The sequence below is a fragment of the Brachyhypopomus gauderio genome, chromosome 2, assembly GCF_052324685.1.
Source record: "Brachyhypopomus gauderio isolate BG-103 chromosome 2, BGAUD_0.2, whole genome shotgun sequence".
Taxonomy (NCBI): domain Eukaryota; kingdom Metazoa; phylum Chordata; class Actinopteri; order Gymnotiformes; family Hypopomidae; genus Brachyhypopomus; species Brachyhypopomus gauderio.
This window is the reverse complement of record NC_135212.1, coordinates 23,683,794-23,705,296: the sequence shown is the minus strand read 5'-3', so window position 1 is coordinate 23,705,296 and position 21,503 is coordinate 23,683,794. Positions and strand designations below refer to the sequence as shown.

The window sequence follows — 21,503 nt, the reverse complement described above, 5'->3', positions numbered from 1 at the left end:
ACATCAAATGTACATTTCAAACTGGCTTTTCAGTTACATGACTCTCTACATGACTACATGTTTGCAGACATAATACAGTGACGTCATGGCTTCCAAAAGACACCAACACACAAAATGACTGCTCACTTGCTATTCACCCCTGTGTAGCATGGGCATTTTTCTTTCTCCCATTAGTGACTACAATTTGGCGGGGCAGAGCTCGAAGAGAATGCTTCTGACAGTGCGACACAAAAACAAGCAAATCCAGGACTCACTACAAGCTCAGATTAAATGATGGAACTAAAGGCAAACTAAAACTAGTTTCTAAACTGCAAAAAACAGACCTCATGCAAAGGGAGTCAACAGCTCTAGGCATCAGAGGTGACAAGCACTCGTGTAATATAGCACTCCCACTACCCTGGCAACACAGCCTGCATGACTCAAGTGCTACACTAAACACGAGGCAAAAACAGATACTTCTTAGAGTTCAGCTAATTTATCACCACTTTTCCACCACCTTCAGAGCTATATTTATTTTCAGAAATTCTCAAATGGATGATGTTAAATCTGTCCCTATCAGCCTGCATGAGAGACACTCAGATGAAATTAAAAGGCAGAGGCAGGTGTACTGCTTCATCACAGAGGACAGATTTATACTTAGCATTGTTGGTGCTACCCCACCAGCAAAGGTAAAAATCATAATGGCTATTTACAAAATTATCAGTACAAGCACATTCTATAAAAAAAACAATAACAGGACACAAAGAACAAAATGACTTGAACCCAAATTTTGTCTGGAAATACAAAAAGTGAGGTGTGGAAAAAGTTTAGAAAGGTCCAAAATGCTAAATGTCTGTGTATTACATTTTTCTTGGTTGTCCAAGTCGACTTAGAAAGAAATGGTCAAATTCTCAAATGAACATGGTCAATAAATAAACTTTCTTAAAAAAAAAAAAAAAAAAAAAGTACACAATTTTGGTCATTGGAATGAACGGCTCCATAGGCGAACCCCAAGATGTGGGGAGGGGGCGGTGTTCATGGGGATGGCAGTTTCATAAGCACAGTGCGCCAGATGGCACTTCATTTGTCCAAGAAATGACACACAAACACACCGTCTGAGAGTCCAGGTGTGTCTAGGTGTCTGTGTGAGGCGGTCACACACTGGGGGTTTTGCCCATGTGGGGCAGCTGCTGTTGCTGCTGCTGGAGGTAGAGGGGCCGTTTGATGCGGGGTTTTCTGCGCTTCGGCTTGTTCCTGGACTTGGTCAGCTGCACCACGAAGAAGGACAGCACGACCATAGCGCCCAGGAAGGCAAACACGGGGATGGTCTGACCCACCTCCTGATTATAACGGCCTGGCATTATACCTGAGAACACACACACACACACAAAATCTCAGTGACTCACAATCCATTGTCAGCTTTGTTTGAGGTAGTAAAATAAATGACAATAACTGTTCAACCCAAGTCAAAAGCTGCATAGCCTACAAGCCCAGCAAGGTTGAGTGTTGCAGACAGAAGGCCTGACACAAGATGGACACGGACAGGCCCACCCGCTCACCTCCAGGAATATCCCAGGCTCCTCTCTCCCCAGGCGACAGGGGTCGTACTTGAGGCCGATATGCCTTCATATTGGGCAGTGCCACCTTGTCCATGTCTACAGAGAGCAGCTTTTGGTGCTTCCAGAGGTTACTGCAGAGAGAACAGTGAGACCAGGTGAGTCCATTCCTATCGGTTAAGCTCTGGGAGTGGAGTGGCATGGGCACTGACCTGGGTGCAGTCTCGTTGAGCGGCTGCGGTTTGGCCCAGGACAGGTGAGGGCAGGCAGGTAGAGGGCGAGGTTTAGGAAAACCCAGGTGGGCCTCTAGCACCTTGGAGTAGCGGTAAAGGTGATTACCTACAAGAATGAAAGGGAGGTTCAATTAACATGGCTTACAGGAATACTGTATTGTCTGATTTAGCTATGTTATGTTGGTATAGTTTCCATGTGAAGAGAATCCCCAGCACTGGAGTCAGCCACCGTACCCTCCAGCCTCTCTGGTAGTGGCCTGTCAGTGCATGTAGGGAATGACACTTTGCTCTGAGAGTGGAGAAGGCTCGGTGGAGTCACGCTGTATGACGTGTACTGCAGCAGGGCATCCAACAGCCAGAAGCAGTCTACAGACGCACAACCACAACACAGTCGAATCAAGAATTTGAATGCCAGCGTGAAACTGCCTTATCGATTAAGGATTCAAAGACACAGTATGATTGACTTCCACATCCTACAAGAAAATGTGTCTATACCTTTCTGTCTGTGACTGTCATCTATGCAGTTGGAATCTCCATACAGTGCGATGCGACCTCCACCTTCGGAAGGTGTTTGGTATAGTCCCAGCACGGGAATGTTGTCCACAACTGCAGTCTCTTGTTTCAGGACTTCTAGTCCTGGAATAGGAAGAAAAGCAGAAGCAAGGTGCAGGTTGTCCGTTTGTGTGTCTGTGTGTTTAGAGATGCACAAACGAGAGGGAGAAAGCATATATATCCATAGCAACAGTAATGAGGTGTGCAGCAAGAGTGGTTGCTGGTTACCTTGATCCTTTAAGGTTTGTGCAATAACAATGCCATCCTCTGGAAAACGAGCAATGCTACAGCCTGAGGCATAGTACACTAATGAGAGAGAGAGAGCGAGAAAGAAAGAAGGAGAGAGAGAGAGAGAGAGAGAGAATATATGCTATGATGGAACAGAACACACCTGCACATATCTCTGAAATAAACTAATGGTTCCCTTAGTCACATTCCTTTAAACACTCTCTGCAGACTATAACTGACTTAAACCTGGAACCTAACTGTGCCTGAAATAGTATCCATTTGCATTTCAGAATGGCACCATTTTGGGCTGCTTTAATTGACAGTTTTTGGTTTTATTTCAGTGTAGCATCTCAAATAAATTCTCACCAAAAATTAAGAGTGTCTGTCAGCGCTGGTTCTTTTTAGGACCTTTTCCCCCAGACTGAGATGACACCAATTAAAACTTCCAATGGTGATTCACCAATCACCGCAATTTAGTCAAGGACTGGGCCTAATCCATGTTCAGAAAACTGGTCCATGTGATCAAAATAATAATGGAGAGAGATAAAACGTGTAGTACGAGTAAAAACGTACTGTCATGGTCTGCCATGGTGAAGTCTCCTTCAAACAGTCCATCACTGAAGGCCATTCCCCAGACTGAGATGAGGTCGTTCAGAGCTGGTATATTGGCCCCTCCTGTGTCTGGCATCCACCACTGCCTATGAATGCAAAGGCAAGCATCTTGAACACTACTATAAACAGATTTCAGAAGGCTTCACAAGTGCCTTTTCTGAATAGACCCAAAAACTACAAAATCATGATATCATTTGGTAAGATATTTTTATGGTAAATGCTAAATCAGGTAATTAAAAGGGCTGATATTACGGAGTGCTATAAAACTATTGATGGAAGGAATTTTCAAATGTTTTAAAAGAAATGAAAAATGGTCAAAGTTATCAAGGAACATCTGGATAACCTTTAGAAATGATTCAATTAACACGTTGATATTCAGCTAATGAATAACGCAGATTTTGCTATGCAATTTCTTTGATAGTTTTCTTAGCAGAGGCTGGGTTACAGTTCAATTAGCAGTAATGTCATCAGCAGCTTCTCAAAGAAAGACAAATGACAAAAGGCAGGCGGTCATACCTGGTGTTCTCGTCGTAGAACTTGACCTTCCTCATGACCGAAGTATTGTACCAGTCGCTGAAGATGATGAGGGACAGGCCGTTATCGATATCCCTCCGCAGTTTGCTGATCTCCTCTGGGAAGTACTCTTCCTCACTGTCCACCATCAACAGAGTCCCTGCATTTCAAACATGCAAAGCATTCCTTACTCAGCCGGTACACAGGGAAGAGACCCATGCCACTGCTCGCCGAAGAACAGCTCAGAAGCCAGAAGGGTCGTCTTCAGACGTACCGTACTGACTGGCATCGAAACACGTGATGGGAGAGCCCAGAACTTCAATAAAGTAGCCCATACTCCTGAGATGCTGGTACATATCTCTGAAGTTGGTGTGGATGTGATCGCCATTCCTTTAGAAATGAGCACAGATGAATGAATAAATAAACAAATGAGTGCGTGTCTGTTTACCCCTTCTCAGCCCTCTAAAGATAGAAAGACAATGGGAGTTTAAAGAAAAATGGTTAATCTTGCCTTTTTACAAAATTACACCCTCCACTGACTTACAATGAAAACGTGTTGTATAAAGGCAGCACTAACCTTAAGGTTCCTTTAAGTAATTCACAATTAGTAATAAACACCAGTCACACAGATGCATGAAGGTACCAGTCAAGTGGGTCATTCTTCATGCGCAGGTTGTCTCGGGGGAAATAGCCAGGCGGGTAGCGCAGGTTGTGGTACTGGTCCCACAGCACCCTCTTGCTGCGTGGAGGAGTCGGCACAATCTTCACCTTCACCGGGAGCTTCACCGTGGAGGTCATTTCGGCTCCTACTGCGGACTACACATTGACATTCTACATTTAGGTGAATACATCACTGGACAACTTGTACATCTGTCAAAGTCATGTATAATCACAGAATAAATAGCAAATAGTTCATACTACTGTCTTTTTTATGGAAACTTAAAACATTCAAATCTTTCAAATCTAGCAACATCCATTTATTGGGGTTATCGATGTACACATACATACATATGCCAGCCCACCCCGACATATATTCATTCCAACAATGGTACTAACAGACCTCTCCATTTACAAAGAGAAAGACTGATCTTAATCGATCTTCCAGGAGATTTCAGAAGAGCTGCTAGGAAGAGTAAGAAGCATTTCTACCATCACTCACATCATTCTCTGCGGGGGAGGCTACAGTGAGCATAACGTGACCCTGGGCGATCCCCTCCCACGACGCTGCCTTCTTGGCCACGGAGATGGACACGGCCAGGTAGCCAGCCCAGGGCCACAGCACAGGGGAGTAGGACACAGCTACATCGATGTGGTCTCCATTCTGGGGCAGGTAGGGTTGCCAGATTGGCTGGAGAGGGAAGACAGGTGTGGAGTTAGTGAGCCTGAGAAACAGCTACTGAGATTTAACAGGCTACATAACTAAACTAAAACAAATAAATAAATAAATACTTAGTAATAACAATCTACACACTGGGTGATACCATAATCAATACTCAAGATTACTTAAGGACCTCAACACTGGTTTACATGCAAAGAGCAGTTTCTTACCTTGTCCACAATCCTGCCAGTCACCCCCATGCCATTGAGGATGGTGACATTGACTATAGTTGGCATGCCACCGTAGTAGATGGGCTGGGAGCAGTAGGGCCACATGTAGGGGCACTCGGTCAGATCGATGTAGCTGGGACTGAGACTGCAGACAAGAGCCATCAGACACAGGATCAGACAGAAGGCCAGCAGAGGGCCAGGTTTAGAGGTACGAAACCAAAGATCATGCATGGCACCGAGGTGAAATGCAAAGTTAATGAGCCAGAGTCAAGACTGAACACCGAGTCCAAGAACATGATTAAATGGCATCCTGGAATGGTGGTGTTGTAGACATTTAAATAAACATTAATGGCTTAGTTGGTAGACGTGGCGGGGGGAGGGGAAAAGGGAGGGTTGCTCTGCTGTCTGAACAGAACAGGCTTCACATGCATATCTCACCTGGCCTGGGGTCGGTAGCTATAGAGGATCTGGTAGGCTCGAAGCAGGTCTAGCTTTCCGTGGCCCTGTTCGAACATGTTAACTCCAGGAAGTCTGCGTGCTGATGCGATAAGAGCCTGCTTCATGCTGGCTGGGTTGACCAGCTCTCTGTTCATCACCGTACTGAGAAAGGCGGAGGGAGAGGGAGACGGAGGAAGAGAAGAACAGATAGAAAAACCTCAAATCAACAATCAGAAATGAGTATAAAATACAACAGTCCTATTGACCTCATTTGATGAACACAGACACTATTTAAGTAGAAAAAGAACTTGATGGAAGAGGCCTGAGACACGAACTATCCAGTAATAAAGAAAGGCTGGTAGGCAGAGGTCAAGTTCATCCGAGAACCAAGAAATGAGACGAAGAAAGAAAGTGGAGATATGGGGTTGAAAAGCCATCGGACCTGTGCAGGCCAATCCGGTGGTTGACCTGCACAGGAGAGGAGCAACAGGATAAGCGTCCCGTCTTTCTCCCGAAGGCTGACGAGATTGATTCTGTTCATTTACTCTGTCCTTGTTCTTTCTGACTTCTGCTCCTCTGAGGAAATCTGTCGACGACTGGGTTGCGCAGGCATCCCTGGGAACAAAAGGAGCAGAAGGCCACGTGGAGACGAGCCGTCTGCCTCCTGCTCCGGTCCAGCTCTCTCCCCAGACAGTTATGGGCTTTTATCAGGCATTCTACACTGTAACTCTAGAACTCAGCCAGCCTCCCTTTTATGGCTTCTCTTCTTAATTAACCAGGGCATGGGCTTTCAACACAGCCTTTGGGGACGCACGGCCTGTCCACGTTTTTTTTTTTTTATTCTGCTCCAGCTTCAAACATGCTTCAATAAGCTAATCCAGGGCTGTAGCTTGTACAAATTTATTACAATACATTATTTCTACAATTTTAGAAATATTTCACACAGAATCTCAGATGCATATGTATGTTCACGTAAAATACAATGGTTAAAAGAAGTCACCCGTTTCGCCAAGAACCGAAACGTCTTTTTTTTCCTCTTCTTTTTCATTTTTTAACTCAATAGAAGAAGAACCAAGAGAGCACAAAAGACCTGACAAAAGAACAGAAAGCATGTCTGGCAGCCTACATGTGCAGTGTGACCCTGAGCCCTTTGGGTGGTTATCTCCAGACAGTGCACTGAAGGCTGGCTTCAACACCAACACAACATGTCAGCACAGAGGACAGCGAGGGCCAGAAGCAGCCATAACAACCCTCCTCCTAAAGACTCCTATCTGCCCCCCGTCTCAAAATACTGCCCCCGTATTCCGATACAAGGGGGCATAGGAGGCGGGGCCTTGCAACTTGCATCTGACCACCTTTCCTTTCATCAACACTGTCCATTCCAAAGATGACTAATGGTGACAAATAAGCGGTGGGAACACTTTGTGTTGGTGTGTGTCACCTGGCGAGCAGTGTGACCGCGCCAGCCACGACAGGTGAGGCCACACTGGTGCCCGAGAGAGAACGACAGCCCTCCTTCATGCCAGACCCACGCACGCCAGAGCCATAGGTCACGATGTCAGGCTTCACCCTGCCATAACCCCCTGGCAGCTCCTGAGAGAGAGAGAGAGAGAGAGAGAGAGAGAGAGAGAAGCAAAAGTCATACAGGCAGAAAATAACATTTAGTTTAATGGAGTTGGATTAGAATTGTAAGCCCATAAGCCCAATATCATTTTCAATCGACAATATAACAAGACACAGTAGGATTACTATGAATGCAATTTAAAGGCAGCATAGACAGCACTGCTATAACCTATATGATAGCACCAGCTATGGTACGCTTCATTGCATCTTGCCTCCAGACACAAATGATCTGTTTGCTATCTATGAACCATTACTGGAGGGAACAGGCTCCAACGCCAGATCCAGCACCTGTTCTACGCTTCAGATACGAAGCAGGAAATATCTGCCCTTTAAGGTCAGCTAAAACTTCATGGCATGCACAGACAAGACCCTTCACACACCTTCAGGAGAGGCCCACAGTGTTGCTAAGATACAGGACATACCCATGTCGTCATTCCCCTTGAGGAGAACCTGGCGATATTGTCCTCAAAATCAATCCCTCCGACCCCTATCACATCCATCTGATCGGCTGGGTTGTTCAGAGTGCTGTAACACGAACGTACACACACACACACACACACACACACACACACACACACCTTGGCATACAACTCATCTTTGCTTGACTAACAGATAATCAGGATATCAAATAATCCATGTGTATGGTTTCAGCACTCACCCATAGAGAGGACCATCGTTTCCAATGGCAGACACCATGATCACCCTGTTTGCTGTGAGCTCCCAGACCTGGAGTAAATCCAGGTAAGGATTAATGTTCATCCATTACTTTACACAATAGCAAACAGTGTCTATCAATCATTGAGGGTTTAATTCTCTAGGACCTTCAGCACGTTGAGCTAATGGAGGCATTCTTGTGTAAATGTCATGTTGGTATGATAAGGTATCGTGCACCGTGTCATTTCCTGAATGTGTCACAATGTTCGGTTAATATGATAAAGTTGTGATTATCTGCACTCAGATCAGATATGCACAACCTATCAACCGCATGTATGTCTAGCTTTAGGGTCTGTCCTAGAAATAGCCACAGAATAAAATAATAATAAAAAAAATTATGGTAATAAAATATTGATAGGATATGGTTGTGTAACCAAAAGATGAAAACACACAGGAGAATGCAGTAAAATCTTTAAAGGTGACATCCAGTCTTTGGGTTCTCTGAAACCAGCAATAATAATGAGATTAATGTACCTTATCGACAAACGGATGGTCCATGAAATCTGGACCTCCAATGCTGAGGTTTAACACATCAATCTTCTTCAAGATGGCATAATTAAAGGCATCCAGAAACCAAGATGTGTAGGACACCTGAGAAGTGCGCATCGATTTTAAACATTAATTAATTTTAAACATTCATTTGGGGATTTACAAGCTACGGCTATCTAAAGATAAAGGACAAATGTATAGTGAGTGTGTATAAACCTGGTTGTTGGTGAACACTCTGAAGATGTGTAGCTCAGAGTCAGGGGCGAAACCCTGACATTCCCTCATGCTGGCTATGACTCCAGCCACAAAGGTGCCATGACCCAAACCTTAAAGAGACCAAACAATAGAGGGAAAAGAACACGTGACAAAAGCAAGTTCTCTTTGGAATTCATTTCCTGTTAAGCATGCACAATTACCTTTTCAAAAGCTAAACTGAAATATCAACACTCTTTTTGTTTGCTTTATTGTACACAATAAGAGCAACAATCCATAAATGAAGTGTTTATGACATTTTGGAACACAACCCAAATCTCTGAAAGATGTCAAAGCTCGTACAACATCTCAAGCTCTGCACAGGAAAGGTGACATTTGAATTCCATGGACACCATAGTTATTTTCTTTAGTCTGCGGGCACATGTTGCTCTCTCTCGAAGCACACACACATTAAAGATGCCAAAATATCACAGACGCCTGTCAGGACAGAGCCAAAAGCCCTGTAGTCTGAAGTCTCCTATTCCTCCAAGACTGGGCTCTCAGTGGTATGCGTTTCCAGTTCTTGGAAACACACCAGTGACTTGGTCTTTTCTCCCTTTAATAAGTTTTAATCATACTCTAGTCTGGTCTACTTCACTTTGTACTGCACAGGATTTTTGAATTCAGCACATAGCTGTAAAACGCAACATAAAATCACTTAAATGGTCATTTAAGGAATTTCCGAGCTCAGCAAAATTTTTAAAGTCAACTTACAGAACTGCACTCAAGACTGGTTCGGCTCAATAAAACATTGTATTTTCTGAAGAAAAATAAATAAATAATGCAAAAGATTGCTATGTAGAATATCCTTGTGAAAAAAGTCCACTTTATTAGATCCATTTGCCCTTTCACAATCGGAGCTTCCCTGTATGGAAGTCAGTGGTGGACGAAGTACACCAATTATGTACTTGAGTAAAAGTACAGTTACCTTGCATTGAATATTACTCAAGTAAAAGTAAAAGTATTCACCTCAATTTTTTACTTGAGTAGAAGTACAAAAGTATCTGCCTTCAAAAATACTTAAGTATTAAAAATAAAAGTAAAAACCTTTTTTTTCGTCACATCAAAACCCCTAGGCCTACTCAATCAACAGGTGAACAGGAAACAGTGCCTTACATTTGCCTAGCAAACACAAAATACACAAAACTAGCCTATATTTTCCTCACATTCATCTCCAAACTTTATCCATATTAATAATTCACACTAGAAAGGTAAACAAGTGGACAAACCATTTAATATGAAAACATAATTCACCACCAAACAGAACAATGATTTCGAACCGGCCACTTCAGACCTAGCTTGGGGGACTTTTTCTGAGGTTCTATGTTGTCCACCACATGGCGGGACAGGGAAGCTAGAAGCTCTAGCACCTAGAACTAGAACTGTGTGCAGCCCAACCAACTGAACTCATAATATTAAACTTGGCCAAATAATTAATATAATAATAATCAGAGTTGCCAACTCTCACGCAATGAGCGTGAGACACACGCATTGACTGTCTTTACCAGAGACCATTTTCACTCGCACTACACTTCACATACATCCGATTTCTCACACTGAAAAAAAATCTAGTTTATTTACCTCGCGACATAATACTTAATTTGTGTCCAACAATTGACACTCGCCGCCACTCCCCCCCCTCCCACCCGCCAACATTTTATACACATGCCGCCGCCCCGCCCCCCAACCATGATAATAATAATTTTAATAATAATTTTAATAATTTTGCTTTGCTCATATTTACTTGCCTTCGCCTCCCTCATAGGAATAAATTGCGAAGTTCGCTTCGCTTGGCCAAATTCGTGTGTATGTGTCCCCGGCTTTAACATTTGATGTGGGAGTCTCCTGTGTTAAACTGGCGCTTAGCATCTCCACAGATTGCAATTCGGGTACTAGCACACTGCTTTGGATAAAAGCATCTGTTAAATGTAGTGTACTTCAATGTGATATAATTAACAGGGGTATATAAACCTACTAATCTAATGGTGAACTTACTTCGATGTGTTTTTTCAAGTTTGACAGCGAGTTCCTAAATGATGACAGCGATGTGTTCTTCGGAATGCAGAGGAGGAATACGAATAATTCTTCTTTTCGAGGAATACAAACACTTCGGCTAAATAAGGCCAGGGGTGTTGGGGGAAGACATCTGTTGCAGCCATGTCAGATACTCAGCCATTTAGCGTACAAATCTTAATCTCTTACTGAGCGCTGATTGGTTATAGTCTGTGACATGGTACACTTTTACCTTTCGGTATTTTATTAAACGTTGATTTAAAAATGAAAAAGGAACGAGATGTATCTGTAAATGTAACGAAGTGAAAAGTACAAATTTTCGCTTTGAAATGTAGTGAAGTAAAAGTATAAAGTCTTACCAAATAAAAGTACTTGAGTAAAGTACAGATACATGGAAATGTTACTTAAGTACAGTAACGAATTACATTTACTTAGTTACTGTCCACCACTGATGGAAGTTACATGTGTGTAGAAGAGTGCATCACCAAATCAAGTGAGCATGTCTTCCTTAGATCAGTGTGAGCATGAATCCACATTAGAATGGGAAAAATCTAGCAATTCCGAACAAAGCAGTCATCAACGTTAGCTGGGGCCAGGATTTCAATAACTGCCAACCTTGTCCAATTCTTGTGCAATTGTGTTGAGAGTATACAGAGAATGGAGTGATCAAGGAAAAAAAACATCCAGTAAAAGGGGAATCAGAAGAGGAGGTCAAGAATCATCATAAGGCAGTGAAGTCAAATAAATTCCAGTCAAATACAACATTGTAGATCCTACCACGATCAAAGTCATTCTTTAGCGTGAATGGCATATAACAGCAAATGACCAGCTTCAGTGCTACTGCAGAAAGGTAACACTCTAGTGGAGAGTTTAAAAAAATGGATTACTGTGCAGTGTTAAAACATGGACTGGTCAGAGGAATCCAGATTTCTGTTGCTGATAGGGCAGAATTGAGCACAAGCAGCATGACTCTATGAGCTCCTTTTGACAGGTGTCAACGGTTTGGGCTGGTGGATTAGCGGATGGTGCGAGGAATTGTTGATCTGCACCCCTTCATCCTCCAGTACCTGTAGATGGACGTTTGGACCACAGGGCCTACCTAAGCACTGTGACCAACCACGTTCATCCCTTCATGGCCACTGTTTACCCTATAACAGAAGGGCACTTTCGGCAGGATAATGCACCATGCCACAAGGGTCATATAGTCAATGAACTGGTTCCAGGAACTTGAGTTTTCCTCATTTCCTGCCCTTCACAGTTCCCAGGACTTAATCCTACAGAGCTTTTCTGGAATAAGCTAGAAAGGGCTGTTTAGAGCACTTCAGCACCGCCATGTAATATGCAGCTATTGCGAGAAGCTGTTCTGTCCACATGGGCCAAGACTCCTGCAAAATTATTTGAACACCTAGTGGCAACTGTCACAACACTACACAACTACTACATGGGTGTCTCTAATAAAGTGGCCATTCAAAAACATAACACCTGAATCCCATATATGAAAGGTTTAGGAGAAGAACAATGAACATTCAGAATTCTTGATCTTTTCTAATGTTCTCTTTTATTTATGCTTTTAAGTAGAACACAAACCATGGCACTCGTGTGCATATGCTGTTCTTTGAGGATGTTGCTTCATCACTGTGATCAGAGGGACGATTTCATTTCTGCACTAATCACAAATGATTTTAGAAAAAGAGAGGCATGGCCTTAGGCAAATAGAAAACAAGGGCATGCACCGCCTTCATGTTTGCCACCTTTTGCTGCATGGAGAGTGTGATGTGCAATATCTACATAGGATTCGTTCAGAGGCTTGAAATGTATTTAAACTGCACAAACTGACACACACCAACACTGATCCGACCCCACATATGCACAAAAAGACTGCACTGAAACCCCCCACCAGAAATATTTGCTGCTCTCCCACAGGACCTAATAACTACCTCAAAGCCACTGTGTTCATGTATGTTCCATATGACACAGTATATCACTCATCTCAGACACCACTTAGACCACATTGCACTGTACCGGGACTTTACACCATCATGTCTCAATTGTCTCTGGCCTGTTGTATTTATTGTAATGTCTTGTTGTGAGATTGCCCTATGCTGCAGATTTTGCACATTCCTAAACTGCTACCCTGCCGCACTTTATGTTGTCTGTTGTACTGTCGATTTGTGTTGCACCATGGTTCCGGAGGAACGAAATTTCATCACACTGTGTACCTGTACTCAGATGTAATGACAATAAAAAGCCACTTGATTTGACTTGACTTGACAAAGCATGATTATTCCTAAATGAAATGTGACGAGTGTCTTAATTCATGCAGACATAAAGCAAACCAAACATCTGCATTTTGTTTTTAGTTGAGAGATGATAAATGCACCATAAGAAAATGTGTGTATGTTAATATACTTGCAGATACAGATCTGTGAAGCAAACATGTGTAAACTCTAGCCATAGTCTTTACCTTTCAATACCAAAACCAGTTAAAATGATCGTTTTACCATCATCCAGTGTCTTTTCATTGGTCCAGTTGGTCCTCTCTTTAACATTCTTAAAGTGTGGATGCTTTTCACTAAGTCCAGTGTCAAATACAGCCACTTTCACCCCTGAACCTGTTAGGAAATCAGAGATGTGAGATCGGGATACCATATATCAATATCAAAAGAAATAATAGCATATAGAGAGATAGAGAGAGAGACACACAGAGAGATAATGAAAGAGAGAGAAAGAGAGAGAAAGAAAGAGAATCCTCTCAACCCCACACTCACCGGTGTGGCCCATTTGCCAGAGGACGTCGGCCTGCAGGATGTGGGCCACATGGCGGGGGATGGCCCTGAGCAGGCGGCGGCTGGAGTGACGCCCTGTGGCGTGCCAGAAGCCCGAGCCCAGAGACAGACTGGTCCTCCTCAGTGGCCGGGACGACTGCCACGACTGCCACTTCTGCATCCAGCGCGTGTCGTTGCAGGAGGAGCCATCATCGCCCCCCACTGGCAGAAGTAAAGAAATGCAGAGGAAGTTTTTTTTTTTAATAATTAAAATAACACACACACACACACACACACACACACACACACACACACACACACACACAGCTATTAATTTATCCACCTGACACAGCCCTACAAAGGAAAGGACAATGCAGCAAAACAGCCAGGCTGGTCTCTTGAAAGGCAGATCACAGACGTCCTGTGATTACACATACTCAAGCAGGAAAAACACACGAGCAGGAAAAGCACCCAGATGGGATGAGCTTTAGGCATGAGTAATGGATCCCCTACACCACCTCCATCCATCCTCCCACACACTCGACGCTCTGCATTTCACATCCAGGTTGCTACCCACAGACACCTTCTTCTGTCCTATAACCCAGAACTCTGCAACTGCATTTCAAAAGACGGGCGTAGGTCAGAAAAACAAAATCACCACTATATATCAAAATTATAATCACAGCTGAAAGGTTAAAACCAAAATTAATTGCAGATTGTTGCAGTGATTGGGCAAATTGCAGGGTTTGTAAATGTATTTCTCATTTAACCGACCCCTCTACAATCATACATTGCCACCATCACAAACTAACATTTCTCCACCTTCATCACTGATCCTTTGCAGTCAAGCAGTTCAGCACAAAGACGCTTCTGTCGCTGTGCTTCTCAAAGCCGTGTTGTGTCTTTCTGAACAGCTCCAGAGTGCCACTGCAGGAGAGCAACATCCGCCCACTCATGAGCTGGTGTTTATGTAAAAAGCAGTCAAGCGTGGAGGTAAAGCGCTACACCCTAATCCAGCACAGGTGGCGAGAACAGGAACCAAAACAAGTCCACGCCAGAGCCGTGTGCCAAAGAGAATTCTCCATCGGACCGGAACTGTATTACACCGGAGTCTCTCGGCCTCGGCCTCCTGTGCTTTAACGATAATTACTGCCTCGTATATCCATCAGACACAGACGAGAGGGGTGACTGAGGGCCACTTAATCGCTCCTGCAATGCGCTCCAACTGCACCGGTGTGAGGCGGTGCTATTAACTGGATCAGTGAGGTCGGCGAGCTCTTGATGATGAGAGCTAGGGAGAGAGGGTGTAGGAGTGAATGTTCTGCTGACTGATGGACTCGGCTTGCGCAGCCTCTCGATACAGATGTCTTGGTGCTACAGATGTCTTGGTGCTACTTGAGGCTACGCAGCAGCTTGTCTGAAGGATGGCGGATGGTTATCACTCATCAGAGATTCCAGAGCCTCTTTACAGTAGGTGTAGACAGACATTGGTGTAACTCTAGTCTAGGTGTGGGGATGTATATACGTGAAGCAGAAACGCAGCATGGCCACCACTCACCGGTGAGCAGTTTGAGGGAGCGGAAGACCTTGCGCTGCGGCGTGACCCTCTTGATGTAGGGGTGGTCCTGCAGGCTCAGCAGACTGTTGCGGGCATCCTGCCGGATCTGCACCACCTCAAAGTCACTGGGGTAGTCGCTGGCTGGGTTCTCCCTGGGAACGATGCGCCAGTTCACTGCCCCAGCTCCACGCAGGGCGCTGCTGATGAAGTGGCCACGGGCCTTGGCCGTGAAGTAGCCATTAAATGCAACAATGTATTCTGAGAGAGAGAGAGAGAAAGTACATGGGCTTTAAAGACATACCTGCATGAGGATTTAAACTCAATCAGATATATTAGATGCAGCATTGACTGAAATGTTGCAGCATTGGCTGTTACTGTATCGAGCTAAAAGTGAGTAGCACGGGGTCTACGGCTGACACGTCTGCAAGATTCATTCCCATCTGTTGTCATGGAACATCCCTCCCATTTTTCATCACTTCTTTCACATGGACATTTGTTTCACCCAAACATGCTCATTCACAACATTGAGTGATGAGGAAGGGTTTGAAGATAACATTGTCGCTGTAAGCTACAAAAGTCAGTAACTACAGCGACAGTTCGCTCACAAATCACCTCATTTAAGCACCTCTAATGCCCTTTTTGTGCAGTTTTCACCACCCTGTTAAATAAAGTCGTTTAGTGATTGGTATGTAAGCGTGCATGTGGCTCCCCACACTGGGGACAGGGCCCAGTAAACTAAAGTCAAGTAAACTAAACCAAATCGCTTTCGGCAACCATGAACAATCAGAGCATCGATACTTCCTTACAGGGTCTAAAGGGTATGGATAAAATGTCAACTCATCTTTCAGTCCATTCTGTAGTGCACAAAAAATGCCCAACACAAACTTTAACAGGAGGGAATCCAGCAGTCTCTGTGCCAATATAACTGGGTATGCTGTGGGGAACACCCATATTATTCAACTAAACATGTGTATGCAACTGATTGCACAACATTTCTTGTTTTCCAAAATCCCAGCTAAGTGACCACCTTTCCGTGGGTTCTGTTTTTGTGGCTCATGCGCTATGGAAATGTTCACATGTGCATAGCTGGCATGAGTCAGAATAGCAATCTAGACCACAGGCAATTTACATTTTTCTCTTTGTGTAGAATGCTTTTGTTGTGCCAATGAACTTCACTAACAAAATTACTTTAAACAAGTTACACAGGCACCACTCTCTCTGCATTCTGAAAACCACACAAACTACCAAAAAACTATAATGGACTAAAATGCGATGATTGTATATTGTGTGACATTTGGGCTTTACGCCCAAGACTCGCCAAAGCAAAGTAAAAGCTCTTCTGTGTTTTACCACCATAACTCCCAGTCCCATAATACACTTCTGCAAGTGGAGGAAGTGTGAATGAACAAAACAGTAGGATTCAGCACAAAGACTACATTCACAGCCCAGTAATCGGGTCACTCATCAGGTTATGCTTTGCCCCTATACACACACAAAACAGCACACACACACACACACACACACACACAGAGAGGGAGACTGTCCAAGGTCACTGTGTATTGGATAGTTCAGATGGGGGTTTCACAATAAACCAATGAACGTGCGCATATTCCGACCTGGAGAGGTTCTCCAGCCAATGAAAAGTGCCCCTAGAAACCTCCACACTGCAGTAAGTTAACAAGTTAGTATAACTCAACACAGCAGCAATTGTGGATCTGGTATTCACATACAAAGTAAAATAATTAAAAGTAGGCTACTTATTCAAATGTGACATGAAATGTTAATTATGTGTCAATTGGCAGGAATTGACTGTTTCACTGACATATTTGACTTCAAGCTAGAATAAAATGAAATCAAACAACAAAAAACAAACAATTTCACTTTAAAAATTCCACAGCATTGTTCAAACCACAGTGAGACTCTGTGCCCAAATGTTGAAATTGGAAGCACTACAAACCTTGGTTTTCAATTAAGGTTTTTATTATGTTTATTTTTTTAGGCGTAATATTTTCTTAATAAAGTTGGTGAAAATCTAATAAAATCAATGGTATAAATGTATGAACATTAAATCTATAAATAAAATTGGTTGTTTCTGTAAGAATGCTTGCTTAACATTTTACACTTACATTTATGGCATCTTAACTAGACTGACTTACAAAGTGAGGTAAGTCTTAAGGTAAAGCATACACCAGATTTTCTTCTATAATGCCTTATATGGTTCAGTTCGGTTTAAACCTTAATGTAATTACCCTGACTCGGCTGACAGAAGTCTTCAGGAACTACTGGACATTAGCACATGTCAGAGAACAAACCTAAGATTTCAAGAAAGAAAACTGGTGTCCCTTGCTTAGAACATGGTTTTTGGTCAACCACTCATGACAAACCCATATGTTCTTACACCTGCTCATGCCGACCCTTTAACTGATTCTGATCTGTATCAGAATGTTTGATAAATACAGTTACAGCAAAGACTGCACTTACCATGTTCAACAACCTTAGAAGAAAAGTCCAGTTTCAGGGTGACCTGTGAGCAGTTGGAGTTCAAGAATCCATCAGAGGCAAATGAAGAGAAGGATGAGTTAGGAGTCCCCTGGTCTTCCTTGGTGCCAGCCAGGGGCAGTTGCCCTGCCAGCAGGACCACAACCAGGAAGAGTCGCACCACCGTTGGGGCCATGGTGCAGTTCAGTTTATAACCCATCCAACCAAAGGAGCCTAAACGCGCCGGTGCCCCTCAAATCACTGCATTAATGCGGCTGAAGAAAAGCAAAGGTCCTGGTAATCTTGGAACAGTTTATATTCGGAACTCTGCGAAGCCCGAGTAACACATGGCTTACATTTTCATTTCTTTCTGCGTTTTCTCTCCATTTTGGAGTTCCAGTTGATGTGGTCAGTGACACGGATCAGAGAGAACGAGAGGGGCCATTGTTCCATACAGAGCGAGGACACGAAAGCAGATAATAAAGAAGTCCTGAACAGTAAGCTCCAAAACCACAAGTGTCTCCTTCCACTTCCTCGGCCAACTGTAAACACACAAAACAAAATTAGTGGGACGCCTTATTTCAGAACCAGTCCAAAATCACTTATTATTGAAATTGCATGAAAAATATTCTGTTCATATCTTACTGCAAATTAATTAGGGGAAAGGGCTCTAATACAAAAAGGTCAAGGATAATTACCACTAATGTGCTATTTGTTACTCCTGTTGAATCGCATGTCTGCATAATGGCTAATAAAAATGCAGTACTGTTGGTCTCCAGGACAAAACTGATATTCACTTTCAACTACTTATTGTGAGAAGAAAAAACTCATACTCTAAAGAACTGTTTCTTAGTGACATTCTAAAAGATGCTTGTAATCCAATACAAACCACCACCATCAGGAAAGTGTTTACTAACATAAGGTTAGTTTCCGTGAACGTAAGACCCCCCAGTTATGAGGCCATCTGACTTCCTAAGTAACTCTGTGTGCTCAATTACACCTTAAAAAGAGCTGAACTAGTTTCAGGCAAGTTTAGTCTATTGTGCTGTTACAAACTACCTCACATCCTCTAAAGCAAATACAAATGGTTTGTGTTATCTAGATGCCATCCCCAATAATGAACGTATTACTGAAACTGAATATGAACTGGGTTTTGGTTATTGGCGTTTATTTTAGTTGCAGATATAATATCATTTCAACCTTTTCAGATATATATAAATCCGGAGCGAACCAATGGTCGCCAGCTGCCACTAAAACCTCAAACAGGTTTAAACAGATACACAAATCAATTTAATTTGAGCAACAATCAACCCATTTTAACAAATGAACCTGCTGGCATCTAATCGGGCTGCTGTTGTGTCTGTGAAGGGATAGATACACAGGATTATTATCTGCTCAAACAAACCGAATAACTTACAACTGTCATTCGATGGTCGTGTATTGCGTTAGTACATGGACGGAATTGGGGTTTTTGCCCATTTCGTCTTTTATTTCCTATATATCGGAGCCCAGACCGGGCTGAGTCAGCAACTGTCACCACACAACTAAAGCGCGTATTGTTGTGACTGCGAGTCAACGAGTGAAAGGCCGTGTGAATCAGCGAGCTAACGCTGGGCTAGAGAAAACCAAGTAACAGTTAACCTAGATAGTTATAACATTCAGTCGAATACGCTTAAAACGCATTTCTACTTCGTACCGACACATTATGTTTGTGGGTTTTTTTCCTCCAGTATATAAATGTACTAAACAAATATGGCTAGCTATTAACTTAGCTGGTTAGCTAAGTAAGCTAGAATCAGGAAGCGCGATTTGTGCTGTATTAGCCGGCTAAATAAAGTTAGCTGCGTTGATTACAACTACAAAAGACGTAGTTAGCTAGCGAACTATGGTAAGACGGCTTGCCAGCGGCTTCTGATTTCGACATTTCGCTTCGTTATTCGGGAACCCCGTTTGGCCACACGGCGGCTCTCCGTGTGGTAACCGCCGTGTGGTTGGTGAAGACACACCAAGCTAACGGCTAACACATCATCGCCTCAGTTCAGGCCAAGTGTCCCGTGGGAAAGGCCAGTCGGCTAATGCAGAATCGCTGGGCGACGGTACTCACTCTTTCAGATCAAGGAACCGACGGTCTTTGTTATCGCCATAAAGTTTAGCTCGCAGCTGCTAAATTGATGTAGCTTGGGCTAAACTGGCATTAGTGGTCTGTGCGCTTCGCTACTGTAACTCGAGAGTCTGGGACCAGAAGAGGGATTGTCCAATCATCGAGAGATACACGGAATAAAGCGATGAGTGACTTAAGTTTTAACCAATAGGCGAGAGTGTACAGTAACGGGTCCCGGAGCGTCTCGGTTTTACAAAAGGGGCTTTAAACTAGACGATGGAGCATCAGAGGCCGATTTCTCGACGTGCATTAAGTGTGGTTTTGAACTTGAATTGCTGTTAAATATAGGATTTAGTTAAATCTACGTCTGGCAAAACAGTACTGAGGGTCCCGCACTGAAACGCTGACAGTTCTCAACTGAAAGGTACTGTTGCATATTAACCGATTTCTGTCTGTGACCACAGGATGGCGCTATAGTTTGACCATAACAAAAAATGAATAATAAACAATCAGGGGCGCTGTCATAGGTTACCAGCAGTTTAGTCTCATTTTAGCGCACGGCTGGGTGCGTGGCCGCGTGTTAAATTAAACCTGACTGCTCTGTCAAAACAAACTCACGTCTACCTGATCTTCCACTGAAATTAGGTTAAACCGGCTGTACTAGCAAATTACTGTCGTGGGCTGTCATGATCGGTCCAACTAAAACACAGAATAATACGATATATAGGATAGATTGACATATATATATATATATATATTTAAAATGTCAGTCAATATACAGCATGACACTGTCTTTTCATTTAAATAGGTCACCCTATATATTTAGTCTATTTTTTTAAATATAAAAACAAAGGTAAAATAGTCTCTCAATTTATAATCACAGCATATAATTAAGGTCTATTTTATTCTTCATGCCTAACCTAACAGCAATAGAAAGCCATTGCTTTCCCATGACCCCCGAATATTTGACGTGTTAAAGCACAATTTGAAAAACGGGGGTTATAAAACCGCGTCAGTACGTGGTGTTGCCTGTCCGAAGGCCCACTTCACACGAACTGGCTATAGGCGTCTTAGAAATGCTTTTCCTATCTCACTATTAGCCTTTTTCCACCAAGGAACGGGCTCCCGTTCCGGTTCGCGCTTCTGGGAACGTTGGTGTTGCGAACCAGCTCAAAGAGGACAAGCAATATCACCGTACCGTGCTCCATAATCCCGGCTATTGACCGGGACCTGTTTTAATACAGCACACAGACCCCATATTGAAGACGTTGTAAGCAGGGCATTCTGGTTAACAGTCATTTCAAATAATGTGTAATTTCTCAGCCTAGCTAGCGATTTATTTGCTTCCTTTGTGTGTGTGTGTGTGTGTTTGGGGGAAGGGTTGCCAGTTTCAATTTTGAGTCAACAGTAGTGATAGGTCATATTTAGCTTCTCTGAACAATACATTATGAGAAAGCTTAATAAAAACCGCAGTGATTAACGCCTTTCCTGACGCTGTGTGGTACTTCAGTGTTTTAACTAGGGTGACCAAACGTCTGTATTTCACGTCCTGTCCCGGTCGTGAAATACGGATATGTACCGGGAAATACGGACGTTTGGTCACCCTAGTTTTAACTAAGCAACGTGGCATTTAATAAAAATCAGTTCATCAAAGTCTACAAAACATTATGGTGGAAAGTATGTAGGCCTAGGAATAGAATTTTTAAATTTATGAACTGAAAAAACACTTTAGTTACAAAACCTTTCCTTAAACTTCATTAGTCTTTAGCAGGGTTCAGTTAAAACACAGTTAAACCTGAGGTACAGTGACATCTAGTGGCAGGTGAATGATTTTAAATCACTGCAATTATG

The 21,503-nt window shown here is 43.1% G+C and overlaps 1 protein-coding gene across 1 annotated transcript; it reads right to left on the bottom strand.

Annotated features, from left to right (window-relative positions):
• Positions 1-605: 605 nt before the first annotated feature.
• mbtps1 (membrane-bound transcription factor peptidase, site 1) lies at positions 606-19,797 on the bottom strand. The gene is made up of 23 exons (XM_076991985.1): positions 19,656-19,797; positions 17,555-18,093; positions 15,074-15,331; positions 13,519-13,737; positions 13,252-13,362; positions 8,702-8,811; positions 8,471-8,587; positions 7,941-8,008; positions 7,705-7,807; positions 7,101-7,252; positions 5,660-5,821; positions 5,222-5,366; positions 4,833-5,021; positions 4,317-4,489; positions 3,948-4,063; positions 3,677-3,833; positions 3,122-3,246; positions 2,549-2,626; positions 2,264-2,404; positions 2,003-2,134; positions 1,748-1,874; positions 1,539-1,669; positions 606-1,345 (listed from the first exon to the last, which is right to left on the bottom strand). Exons 2-23 carry the CDS (start codon positions 17,769-17,771, stop codon positions 1,134-1,136), a joined length of 3,243 nt encoding a protein of 1,080 aa, XP_076848100.1. The 5' UTR covers positions 17,772-18,093; positions 19,656-19,797; the 3' UTR covers positions 606-1,133.
• Between the last annotated feature and the right edge of the window lie 1,706 nt (positions 19,798-21,503).